The 13,830-nt window shown below is 31.8% G+C and overlaps 2 protein-coding genes across 3 annotated transcripts; one reads left to right on the top strand and one right to left on the bottom strand.

The window, feature by feature from the left end:
• Positions 1–5,464: 5,464 nt before the first annotated feature.
• On the bottom strand, positions 5,465–6,632 carry LOC119641491 (MICOS complex subunit MIC27). Its single transcript, XM_038040205.1, has 2 exons — positions 6,300–6,632; positions 5,465–6,237 (listed from the first exon to the last, which is right to left on the bottom strand). The coding sequence occupies exons 1-2, from the start codon at positions 6,467–6,469 to the stop codon at positions 5,700–5,702; spliced, it is 708 nt and encodes a 235-aa protein (XP_037896133.1). The 5' UTR covers positions 6,470–6,632; the 3' UTR covers positions 5,465–5,699.
• A 1,059-nt stretch (positions 6,633–7,691) lies between these two features.
• On the top strand, positions 7,692–13,652 carry LOC119641520 (growth hormone-regulated TBC protein 1-A). 2 transcript variants are annotated; one of them, XR_005247845.1, is made up of 7 exons: positions 7,692–8,077; positions 8,146–8,383; positions 8,901–9,088; positions 9,162–9,605; positions 9,679–9,791; positions 11,400–11,716; positions 11,775–13,652. XR_005247845.1 is itself a non-coding variant. In XM_038040251.1 (6 exons), the coding sequence occupies exons 2-6, from the start codon at positions 8,349–8,351 to the stop codon at positions 11,619–11,621; spliced, it is 1,002 nt and encodes a 333-aa protein (XP_037896179.1). In that variant the 5' UTR covers positions 7,692–8,077; positions 8,146–8,348; the 3' UTR covers positions 11,622–13,652. The 2 variants fall into 2 exon arrangements, 1 of the variants encoding a protein (XP_037896179.1); XM_038040251.1 differs by having other exon boundaries at positions 11,400–13,652.
• Positions 13,653–13,830: the final 178 nt, after the last annotated feature.

The raw sequence follows: 13,830 nt of genomic DNA, 5'->3' as shown, positions 1-13,830 counted from the left end.
ATTGCAATCGATTATTACAACCGAACTGTTGAATTCATTACTCCTTGTTTCGTATTCATTTACGTCTCTTTTACGGCCGCAATGAATACACACAGTTTGTGAGTCGTGTTATTAGATTAATAAGTCGTAATAGGAAATACATGAAGTTAGAAAATTGGACAAAGTGTTTACAAATTTAAATGAACTTAATCCCTAAAGTGTAGTTAAAACAACCAAAGAAAAAACACTACTGTGGAACATATTCCATATTCCCAACACCATTTCGCTTAATACAGTTGACGACAGTATACCGATTTTTTAAAACAAAATGTTATATGAAAAATGATCGAAAAAGTGGTCCGATCCGAACCATTTTCAATAACGTCAGCTCTTGAGCCAAGACATGTCAATGTAACAAATTTCATCAAAATATCTCAAAGACAAGACGCATATGCGGAAGAAAAAGCTTAGATTGCAAGCATTACACCATGTCACCCATTATAAAATAAATTTCAATTCACCAATGCTCTGGACAAAAAGTGGCGAATTAGTTGAGAAAATCATTGACTTGACAATGACAATTTGTTAAAAATCAGCAATTCCAAGCCGTGCTTACTGAGTGCTCAAACCCGTAACCAAAAAATTAAAAAACAACACATTTGTGTACAAACGAATTCAAACATTATTCGTACGAAGAGCATCATATATCCCCACAAGCAAAGAAACGATGAAAGATAAAGCAAAGAAATAAATGTATGCAATTTCAATGAAATAGCCCCACTTTGAGTGGAAAAACATCGAATCCGTGTGAAATGGGGCCCACGTTAAGCGCCACTTTTGCTTAGTACCAAGTAATATTTCGAATCAATCTAATCAAAGTCAGACACGTTTGTGCAACGGAATGATATATTATATAAATATAGTCGAAGGGTCAGAGCGTCAGAGGTTGTAACGGTTGTAACACACGTGTCAATGTAAAGCTGGCCAGTTCGGCAATCACGGGAAGGTTTCACTTTTTGTACAACAAATCTGTGGTCCCTAAACCTACTTTTCTCTCATTACAAAATAACTCACCGCATTTTTTATAACATGCAAAGGACTAAGTTGTCATGGTTTATTACTAACTGCATAAGTAGATGACTGTACTATTTTATGTAATTTTTAAAATTACAAGATAATTATCAACGTTGAAAAACGTTGCAAGGATCCTTATATTACAATAAGGCTTTACATGTGTTTCGTTGGACCCACACTTGAGTATGCGCCTCTGCAGTGTGGTCTCCTTCCTATAAATGTGATGTGGATACAATTGAATCTGTTGAAAAGCAAAACTTGCTCTTCACCATTAGGAAATTGGGATGGGACCTGCTTGTCCGTTCGCCTCCTTATGAAAATAGGTTGCTTCTGTTGTCCTCTATCACTTGAAATGCGTAGATTTATTCTCGGTGTTCCCTTCTTAATTAAATTAATTAATACTATTATCGATTCGTCCACATTACTTGGTGAGATAAGCTTTAATGCCCTTAGTCGCTTGTCTAGGCACTTTATTTTCATTAAGCTTTGTCAATGTAAATATAATTATAAGTTATTTAATCCGTTCAGAGTTGTTTGTACGAACCTGAACGATGTCTATCACTTAATCTCAATATCGTTTTTAAAGTAACTCTTAACCTTCATACCTCATAATGATTCGAAAATTAATTGTTATTTACTGACATCAGTTGCCGTGCTTTTGCATGTTTGAATGGCTTAGAAGTTCACTTGCAACTTTGTTCTGTACTGGTTGTGGGTGTGCCTTTATGCTGGTTGTGTGCATGCTTTTCCCTTTTTCTTCTTTTTTTGCTTTCTCATTTATTTATACATGAATTATTATTAAATTATTTTTTTCTTTACTTCTCCTCACATACGTTTTACTAGTTTTTAATAATAATTAGTATAAGACTAAAAGTCAATTGAATTCGACTGTTGACTTATTTTAGTTGAGTTTCATGTGTAAGTAAATAAAAATAAATAAACAAATAAATAATTTATTAATTATTCTGGGTTTTAATTGCTAAGATAAAAAAAGATAAAATTAATGACTCATCTGTCATCGAATGCTTTCGTTGGCGGAAGGATTTTAAAAATACTGCAACATTATAAAAATATTTTAAGCAACTAAATACAAAACAATTAATAATACTAATTAATATTTCCAATAGATAATAGAGTAATTCTAGTCCCTTTGTTTAGTTCGTTTCCGTTTTTAAGTTTTTATATATATTATGTTGTCGACTACCACAATTCAATCGTTTGGTGCTGACGGTTTCTCTGCTTGTGAAGTAAACTTTCTCTTGATTAGAAAAAGTTGGATCGCTTTCACTATTTTCTCACAAAATATTTTGTTCCAAATGTGAATCGGATAAATTTTTGCTTTATTTAATTCTTTATTCATTACAAAATAATCTTTTTTTTTTTTATTTCAGATTTAAAAATCGATTCATCAAATTTCCGCTTGCTGTTGATTTTCAATTATTTTCAATATTATTTATATTTTTGTAAATTCTCGTGAAAAACGAGCTCTTTACATAATATGTGACTGAGTTTTTTCATTTTGTCTATTTTTTTTTTTTTAATCAAAAAATAATTTTGTTTCACTTCTAACATTCTCTAATCAAAAAAAAAAAAGAAACAAGATGGACAGTCTTGGCAACAAATTTGTAAGATAATATTTGAGCTAAGTGTTACCACGACATATTATTATTATGAAGCTATATATATTGATGCTAAGGCGTGCAAAAAAACTTGAACAATTTACAAAAATAATTTTAATGCGTACTATTTCACTTCTTAATGGTGCACTTTGAAAAGTGGTACTTGTTACAAGTTTAAGCCAAGAGAACTTACCGAAAACTACCTAGAGGTAGAGCCGAATTAAGCATATTTGGTTGCTTGTTTATTTGGGGAAGGTTTACAGTAAGTCCATTTTTTGCATTAGTATTAAGAGTGTCTTTATAAGCTCTTTTAATTTGAATATTGGTATCAGCTGGGTTAAGACATGATCAATGCAATCCTTTGGGTATTCATTTCAACTATAATTGAAATTCAAGTTCAACTCAATTAGATCGGAACATGTCGGTAAAACTATTAAGCATAATTCTTGTATCTGTGGCAACATATCACACTTTAGAGAACGTGTAGTCATGAAAAAAAATCAAAACGGGGCAATAAAAATGAAAGAAATATTCTTATTTCGTACGATATTCTCATTTCCAGCATGGGTGATCCGAGGTATGCTTTATAATATATCACCGCACGCGTTTACCTTCGAAACAAACTTTTCGATTAGGATTGTATGTTGTATGAACACGTGAATTGCGAACGCATCCTTCTTGGAACGTGATTATTCAAAACGGCCGATAGCATAACTCCAAGAATTTTCACTTTAATTTTTCACAATAGAGAGAAGAAGCTGCGTCCAGTGCTCAGATTAAAGGGACAGATTACCTTCTTTGCCGAAAAATTGACTTACTGCCTTCAAATACCTCCAGTGGTAGAAAAATTAATATTTTTAAGACCCCTACGCAATTCTCCAAATTGCATATATTTTAATATGTCAATATATTCTTAATAACTCTTCGTCGATCATTGATATTTTATCGTTGTACCTTCCATCCAGAAACAATTGCAAAAATACGTCTTTCGACGACTGTTACAATGGTATCATCTCTTAATATAACACAATTTGCAAATAAAAGAAAATATTTAAAAACAAACACAATGATCGATTGTTTGAATAGTTCGAATGAACAAATGTTTGTCTAAAATGAGGATAGTTATAGATAAGCCTAACTAAATAGCTTAATGAAGCTTTCCAAACAAAATATTATTCGTATAGTATATTTCTATAACAAAAATCAGTTTTTTTTAGAGTTTTTGTTCACTTTTATTAAAAAATATATGCATTTTGATCATTTTCAGACTTGAGTGCATTTATTTTGGTCATTTTCACCCACATACTGGTTGATTTTGCTCAGTTTGAGAGACCTTTAAAATGGGTTTTTGGTAATTTTGAGAAACCTATGAGGTCATTTTTTTGCCATCCTAGTATTAGCATCATTTTAAAAACCACTCTGCAAGCAACATATGGTGGAGGGAAAAATGAGATAATTCGAATAAACATGCAATAGAAGTCTGGTAACAGTATGTGCTTTAGATATTATTCGAAAGAAAAATCAAATTCAAAAAAATGCAAACGAAAGCGAAGCAAAAATACACACATATTATTATATATATTATTCTTAACTGCTTGGCAGAGACTGTTAAATATATGATGCACCTTTTCTAACATTTTTAATATATTCTTATATTATATATCCTACATATCCTGCCTCATTACTCACCAATAATGGCGTATAAGTATAACTTGCAATGGATATGGCGGTAATATCAGTAGTCCCGATACCTTTTCATATGGCTTGATCTGCGGTACATCTTGGGAATATTCTTTCCCGGCATTTCCAAATGAAGCTGAATACACTTATATAAACCTTTTTCCTCTTTTTCCAATTTGTCTATTTATTCAGCAAAATCCAAAAATTAAATGTTTAAGAAAAAAAACGTAATTCATTAGGTGTATTGTGATTTTTTTTAAATTTAGGATCTATTCTATTATTATTATTATTATTAATTTCACCACAGAAATAAATTCTAAGACTAAACTCTTAAAAGCACTAGCATCTAAGGCTATCGGCTTTTATTAAAAACTCTACCGCACTTGAGATTCGAACCCACGACCATTGACTTGCTAGTCGAGATTTCTTCCCTTCGGCTACTCAGGCGGATAGGATCTATTCTAAATTTCAATTTTGTTCTTAAATCTGCAATTGCTGCTTTTCGCTTTGTCAAATTACTAAAAAGTATAGAAACTGATTCTGAGGTGTTATTAGAATACCTTAGATTGTCAATTTTCTTACGAATGCTTTTACTAAAATATTATTATTATTATTATTTTAGACTAATGAAATAAATTCTTAAACTAAAAAAAAGACATTGAACACTAGCAGCACAGGCTATCGGCTCATTTTACTAAAATAAAAATGTATCTTAGTTTCAAATAAAAGTAACAACAGCTTATTCACTTTTTTTTCGTTATCGCTCCTAGATTACTTACTTACTGTTATTCCGATTGATGCAATTTAACCTCCTCTAGCGCTGCCAGCTTAAGCTAGCACTTCATCTGCTTTAGGTGAAGCTCATAATTCAATTTGTCTGTCCGTGTTAGCCGCTAATCAACAAATTTCGAAAAATAAAAATTTTTTTCATTTCACCGAATTACATATTAGTCTCGAATATTAAAGAATTAGAAATATATATGGTAACAAAACGTAATATTCTTGCCCAAAGATGGAAAGAATTTTATATAAAATCACTTTGCTTCATTCATATAACACTTTTTTGGTGAAGTAGAACGATGAATGAAAAAATCAATTTTTATTTGATTAAGAGTTCGTTTACAATTTTATTTCTTTTTTGTTCAAACATTATAATTAAAAAATAATGCACAACTTTCCTAAACAGTTGACTATTATTTTCTAATTATTCTATTTTTCGCTTCGTTTTTATCTTATACATATAGATACTACTAAACATCAGTTATGACAACACTTTACTTTACAATTTCGTTTCAATAATCGTGTCCTTACATACAATAATTGCCCATTCAATTTTTAAATTTGCTTTTACTTTTTCTTTGGGAAAACAGCTTCTTTAGCCTCGTCGTACAAATCGTAAAAAAGATACTTTATATCTTCCAAAGACGTAGGGAACTTATTAATTGGCTCTATAGGCACTTCTTCCCCGGGTTTAACACCTTTTACAAAATTATAAGCGATGGCATAACCTTTTCGTGCCTGATACAAAGCATCTTGGGCAAATTGTTCGGCCTGTCGTGGATAACATAATGAGGCCACTGCCCCAGCACCAACAGTTGTGTATAGGAATTTTTTAATAAATCCACCACGAGCCCCAAATATAAAACCAGCCAGTCCACCGATAGCTATGGCGCCCGTTCGTGGCAGTATGTTTTGGGGTTCATTTAGATAGTCAACCGTAGATAATGTATGCTGCTTAGCAATGTGGAGATATTCATCTATATTGGCTTTTTGTTGAGTTGCCATGTGTACACCGGCTTGAATTTCGGAACGTATTGCTTGTATACCTTTTTCCAAAGTTTCACGAGCAGCCGATGGTTTTTCTGGATGCGGCAAACGCTCGGCTCTGCAAATAACATATCTTAAATGTTCTAAATTTATGCTTTCTTCAAAAAAACAATAATTCACTTGTTGTATGAGTGCAAGGGAGCGTATAAAGGCAAATCGCTAGGCCTGCATTGATAATGACTTAAATCAGTACTGCTAGGTTCTGGCGGTGTTTTCTTGCCCTCGACTCTTTGTACAGCCACTGCAGCTAGCAAACCCTTTATGGTCCAAAATTCAAGCTTTCTAAACATATTTTTATATCCTCTTTGATTGCAATATTTTTTGCACCAAAAAGTTTTATAATTTTAAAATAGTTTTCCAAAATTTTATTCCCTCAATAACGAAAAAATAAACACACGAATCACCTGTATTGCATAACGTATGACAATCAATTGTAGTTAAAATTGAATATCACATTTTGCTAAAGAACAGGGCGATTTATATAAAAGGGTTACCACTATAAAGCAAAGTTAGACAAGGAAATTTCCAAGCTTTATCAAAATTTCGTTTAAAGCAGCTTACTAGTTATTTCACATTGCTTTTGGAATTTACATTAATTTTCCTACTTTCATTTGCCAAATAAGAGAATAAGTTGAACATGTCTCAGCCGAACAGTCTATCGGACACAATATTTTAAAATATTGCAAAATACAGTTATATATAGTTTAATTCAACAAAGTATAAATTAGCTGTAGGAATTCCAGATGTTTAATTCATTCAAGAGAATATATTTGATTCAATAAACTCATTTACGTTTCAACAGAAAATCACAAAAAGATCTCTTCCTTGTTCGTAAGGGTTTATTTTGATTCACCATCTAAAATTTTGGAATTTCAGAATTTGATCTTAATTTTCATAATCTACTTAAATTTTATGACACAAGCAAAACCCTCTATTTTCATTCTTTATTTAAAGAATAACATTTTAAAAATATTCTTTGAAATAATACAAAATACTTGTAATATTTTAAAAATAATTTTTAAATTTGAAATAAATGTTATTCATATTCTGCAAAATAACGCACAAATCATAAGATTTATAATAACTTATTCAAAAATAAAATACAAAAATAATTCGCGTTGTTTTCTTGATTTTATTTTCATTTTTGTAAATATATATGTCGCAATACATTTATTTATTTAATTACAGATCAAAATATAATGCCAAAAAAAAAACAGCTTTGAATCTTACTGCAACGGATAGTTTTCGTGCAAAGAATGGAAAATGGAATGGATCAATTAATCTTTGTAGCTTTGTTTTTGAGGCTTAAAGGTACAATTCAACAAGTAAGTGTTATAATAATGTTTGAAGTTGGCAACCCTAACAGTTTGTCTCTCAGTTTTAGTTTAGTTTCTCTGCTGTTGTATTATACTCTTGCGAAAAGTAGTTAAACATTGACATTTCTTATTTGGGTTAGGAAATGAGTGTTACTGCTCTCTTAACGTGCGGCAGTTGGTTTTGGAAATTTATTTGTTACTATAACAATAGCTTGCAAATAAATATGAAAGGATCACATAAAGGATTACTTATGAAACAAAATTTTGTAAAATATTTAAATATCAAACAATATTTTTTCACAACAGCAACATAAATTAAGTGAAATGTCGTTGTTGCGTCTAAGCAATGGCAGTGTAATAAAAAAAAAACCGCAAGACGCCCTCAAAATTTAATAAATACTCCCACCTAACGAATGCAAATTCAAGTCGACTAGGCCAAAAATAAAAAAACAAAAGAAAAAGAAACCTTCTCTTATAAGGTGAAACAAAAATCATCACTTTATGACTAATAAAGTATTTAAGAAACGATGTGAATAATATTACCAACAGAACTTAACCCGCTTTAGTTAACACTTAATGAAGGTAAGTCAATAAATGAATTATTAGCTCTCGATTATAAAAAGGAAATCGAATTCTTTTATGTTTTGCAGATAAATCATATTCAAATTTTCTTAAATTAGACCAACGGAAATTCCGAAATTATTCTTACACATATATATTTATGTATTTGCATTGGTGGTTTATGTGAGGCAATAACCGCAATAAATGTAAGTGCATTGCAAAGCAATTATAAAACTTGGCCGTTGCGTTATCAATTATTGTTGATAATACCACACAAGTGTAAAAAGTTTCGATGGAGTCTACTAGTAAAGCTGTTTCTAAATTTAGGTAATTATAAGAACATTTGTAAATGCCGTGATTAACATTAGTAAAAATAAGGAGTGTTTCGTTAGCTACGGCTATTATGTTGTATACATCATCTACTCCTAAGTATGTATAATATATTTTGTTATCATATTTTTATATTATGTAGCCGCACCTTATAGGCCATTGTAGAGAGTAAGAAAGTTATAATCTGTTTTTGGCCTTTTCAAGTTTCGGAATAATTGTTGTCGTAATTTTGACCCACAAATATGCAATATCTTATGTAAATGGTCCTCAGTACTCGAATGAAAAGCTCACGATTTAAGAAAATCGTTTATTAGTATATTATTGTTTTAGGTGATAGATGTGTAACATTTATGTTAATTTGTATATAGTTTTCTCTTTTGTTGTTTCTAACTTCGATAGAAGAAGCTTTCAAATATTTGGTCAATTGCCAACGGTTAGCACGAAATCCTTCTTAAATCCTTATTTAAATTTATTTGACTAAAATTTAATCAAATTATCTTATTTTTTCTTTTAGTGATGTTGACGAATATGGCTTCAAACGTAATGAACAGTTCGATTACAAATCGTATGAATTGTTTATGTCTAGCTACTTGAAAACATTAGCCAAACGTCGCATTAAATGGGAAAGAATTTTACAAGAAAATATTGATCTCACAACTGTTACAGCTAAACTTAAACGATATATACGCAAAGGTATTCCAGGTAGGTGAGATACTATTACAATTTTAAAAAATCATTTGATTTTTTAATATTATCATATTTGTTTAATATACAGGTCCTTACCGTCCTAACGTTTGGATGCAAATTTCGGGTGCTTATAAATTGCAGCAACGCTCACCGGGTCTCTACAATAGTTTGTTGAGAGAAACAAATCATGAAAAAGAAATCAGTGATTCCATATCAATTGATCTACCTCGAACATTTCCGGACAATATATTTTTCGACTCCAAAAAAGAGCGTCTTTATAATATCTTGGTAGCCTACGCTCATCATAACCGTGAGGTTGGCTATTGTCAAGGTTTAAATTATATCGCTGGTCTCTTGCTGCTGGTAACTGATGACGAAGAGAAATCATTTTGGCTTTTGAAACATATGATAGAGAATATAGCACCGCAATATCATACAAAAAATATGGCAAATTTATTAAGAGATATGGCGGTATTTAAAGAATTGATAATTAGGAGAATACCAGCTGTCAACAAGCACATCGAAAAATTAGGTAATATATTTATGAAGCATTTAAAAAAATGGCATTTCTTGTTGACTTCTCCTCCTCCTATCCTATTTTGTAGGATTACCTTATGCTGTTATAGCCAGCAAATGGTTCATATGTATATTCGCTGAAGTATTGCCTGCTGAAACTGTATTCCGTTTATGGGATTGCGTTTTTTCTGAAGGATATAAAGTAAGTTAAGCACAAAAATTCTTTTAATAGACAGTAATGCTCATATCTAACTCAATCTAATTAAAGACTAAAGAAAAGCCGGAAGAACTAAATTACGTCCGTCTATAGTTTAGCTGCGCGTGCCTGGTTTTTACCTTCTTTATAGAATATATGTGAAACCTTTTATCGTGTTACCGTTGTAGTTAATGCGTAATGGGTAAAAAACAAGGGGTGATGTTCCGTTTTGTATCCGTTGTTAATTAACACAAATCTTATAACTACATTACTTCATTCTACAGAACAAAATTCCTGCACCTAATAATTTAATAGTAATAATACGTCAAATTGATACTCGGTTTGGTCCATTCTCTACACCAAGTTGCGTGCAAGAACTTTCAGCTTTTATCAATTTTGAAGGCGCTAGCTTTCATTTTTGCCATCAGCAGAGTGTTTGTGACAGGTATTACGCAGATAGACAGACAGACGGAGATGTTTAATCGTTTCAGTTGTCAAAACCCGATATTTGATTTCAACGAACACAGTTTTCAATATAGTTAACAAAACGTGAATCAACAACAATCTCATAATAATTACAAATTAATATAATTTTAGTAGAAGTTTCCATTTGCGGGCTTATTTCTCATTAATGCGATATTTTCATCATTTGTGGGTTGCAGATGGCACTTTTTTATCGAGAGACATACGCTAGGTTGCTACGATTGTAGACTCTAGCATACGATATGCAATAAGAACTTGTAAGTGTAAGATTACTTCCAGTAAGGATTGCCGAAGAGCAGCAATGTTTTTCTACTAAATACCTATTGAGTCAAAAATAACGTTGGCTGGTAGGTGACCATTTCTTTTCATATGATCACGACGAACAGTCACTCAACCCTTGCTTGTACAGTAGGCATTTTTAATTATACACGGTAAAGTAATCGGAGAGAAATCGCGTTTTTGAGAACGTGTAGTATTTATTAAATTTAGGTAAATACGATCACTTTGTCAAATAGCCTTCGCATTCACATCTTGAAAATTTGTATCCTACAATACGGGAGAGGAATTTGTCGTGACCGCAAGCCGAATTTAACAAAACATTTTTGTTAAAGGGTTTTTGTCCCGTGATTGCGTAAGAGTCTTTCGAATGTCCGCTTTAAAAATACAGTGTCTACCTGAAATAAGCAAACGAAAAGGACGTACGTATGTGAAAAATCGGAAACATATGTTTGACCGGCGTAACAATTTAAGTTAACTTAAGCATTTTCATTACTTCGGCCGCTTTTTTCTTGCGGGAATTCTCATGACAGGTGACAATTGATGCGTATTTTCAGTGATTTTAAACAGATTATGTTTTCGAGTAGACGTAATCTCCTCAAAAACGTACTACACGTACGTACCTACGTAACCTACAACAAAAACTTTTTCAAAATAGTTTTGTGCGTAATTTACAATCAAAAGCTCTCCGTAAGGATATTTGTTGGAGTTCTAAAAAATCAATTAATCAGTCCACTGCGCTTGCCCCTAACAAAATGCTATTTTCACATATTCACCTCAACTAGCAAATAGCTAAAATTCATTTCACAACGGATGGCGTACTTTTTAAATATTTGTTTTATCTTTTCTTTACAGATAATTTTTCGGGCTGCTTTAAATATGTTTTTAACGCACAAGACGGCCATTTTAGCTTGCGATGACATCGGAGCTTTGGCGAATTTTTTCCGTGAGACTTTAATACATGACGATATTGTAACCAACTGCCATACCTTTTTGCAAAGTATGTTTAATTTGCGTTTGAAACGCAACGAGCTAGAGGGTCTACGCAAAATATGTGTAGGACGTAATAATACTTAGAAAGAAAGCATTACGATATTGTTATATAGTTGAATATTACCAGTTGTTTCCAAAGGAAATGAATATTTATACTCTTCCATATCTTTACCATACATGTAAATGGAATTTTTGGAAAAAAATTCAGTTTTTTTAAAATTTTTTTTTTTTTTATAGATATCAACGAGAATAATTGTTGCATCAGCTGTGCATAGGGTAACGCCGTCCAGTAGAAAATAAACGTCGCCTAAATCCAAAGCATAAATTCCAGGATAAAAAGAAATAAGCAATTCGGCATTCCCACTTGGTCGTTTAAGCCCTCCGAAGTCGAGCGATTCAAGCATCCGTTAATTACTATGGTCAAACCAGTAGCATTTCCGAAAAAGCAAGGCGCAATTGCACATGTATTTCAAACTGTCTCTGGGTCATTTCTTTCGATTTTTTAAAGTCGCACATCTTGCTTCTTTACGTATATAGACATCTTAAAACTAGCCTTATTGCTCAGAAAAACTTAAAAAATGGTTTTTCTACTTTGTTATCTGCCAGTTGTTGCTCATGTTGATAGTTAAAAAAAGGCGCTAAATCTAAAACGACAGCTGTTGTTGAAATACTGTATGCTTTCTTCCATTACTAATGTTAGCAGTTGGGATTCCTTAAGTTATTTTGAGGTTCCAAAAAAAATTTGTTTATACCGAAATTCTAAGCCAATATCTCATATGTGGAGGAAACGTTCATCGAAAGTCAATCAATCAATGTGCAATGTTCCCGCGTATTCAAATACAGTATTGGGTAGAGGAGGCAAGTTTTCTGTGTCGCCTAACTATAAACTCCTGTAAAACGACTATAAAGACTCGAGATGGTTCAACGTAAATAAAACGTTGATAGAAGGGTTTTGCGAGGAAAACGGCGCAAGCGAAAACTATATTGGATGCTTGACAAATTGTGTCTGTTTGTTCCAGAGCAGCTTGAAAAGATAATGTTCGGTAATAGCCCTTGCCGTCTCAATTATGTTCAGCTAGAAGAAGATATAATTCTACTCCGCCCATTAATAGCAGGTCCGATAATTTCTTGTACGACCGAACATTTTTAGGGGATAGGGATGCACAAGATTCTTTCCTCCGTTTGAGGCAAGTAGAACTAGAAATCTCATAAAAAGTACATATTGGGCTTAGAGTCGGAATGGAATTCTAACGCTTGTAAAATCAAGATAGAAAAACAATTTTGCCTCTGTAAAGATCACTTTTATGATCAGATCTTACAAAAGTATATTATGGGAATATTGCCAACAATTTACATTTACGGGGCTGTAAGTTGTAAGTAAGTGTAAGTGTTTGCACAGTGTAAGATTTCGACGTGGAAACGGACCCAACTGGGTTAATTACTCAAAGTTTAAGGAACTTTATGATTGCTACATAATTGCTTGGCACGATAGGCGTTGTGTTGATTCCCCAAAACGTCCCCTTCGCAACTTTTCTATTCAAAAGTCCTTTTTAGTGGCGGTCTAGACGTTTTTCATAACAACGTAAATTCTTATATGGCTCTTGCAGAAGGTTTAAAAATCAGTTCAATACGAATTTAACTTACCCACTTGTTCAGTATATAAACACAGTTAAGCAAACTCTAGGAATTGTCGTAAGTAAAATGTTTTCCTTAAATCTAATTAATAAAATAGTTGTAATTATTTATTTTCTCATTTGTAAGTGTGATTTTTATATGTATAAGTGCTACCTAGATATTAGTGTATAAAACTTTGAGAAAATCAAAAATAATGACACAAAAAATAAACGAATTTTAGCCAAAGCTAACCTATATAGAGATAGCAAGAAAAAAGACTTGTATACGAATAAGTAAGCAATTTTTCCTAATGGCCAAAAATGAAAAAAATCGATGGACGTTTGTTGACTTTCTTAGCTTAACCTGAATGTGTGTTAAACGAGCTTTCAATACCAATTTTGCTTTGCTAGTACTAATATTTGTGTAAGAACAAAAGCTTATCTTTATCTTGTTTAATATTAAATTTAATTATTTTTGTATGTAAGCGATTTGTAAAAAAAAAAAAAATTACTTTTTATTAGATATTTTTATATTTTTTAACCGGGCTACGATTGTACATTAAAAAAACTTTCGAATTTTATTTTTCTCCTGTCAATTACTTATGTTATTATTTTTAAGTCAATTGCAAAATTTGTTACTTTAAATAAACCAAATATTCAAAGAATAATAATAACAAGAA

Source organism: Glossina fuscipes, unplaced genomic scaffold (genome assembly GCF_014805625.2).
Source record: "Glossina fuscipes isolate IAEA_lab_2018 unplaced genomic scaffold, Yale_Gfus_2 150, whole genome shotgun sequence".
Taxonomy (NCBI): domain Eukaryota; kingdom Metazoa; phylum Arthropoda; class Insecta; order Diptera; family Glossinidae; genus Glossina; species Glossina fuscipes.
Note: the sequence above shows the minus strand (reverse complement) of the source record. Positions and strands in the feature narration are given on the sequence as shown.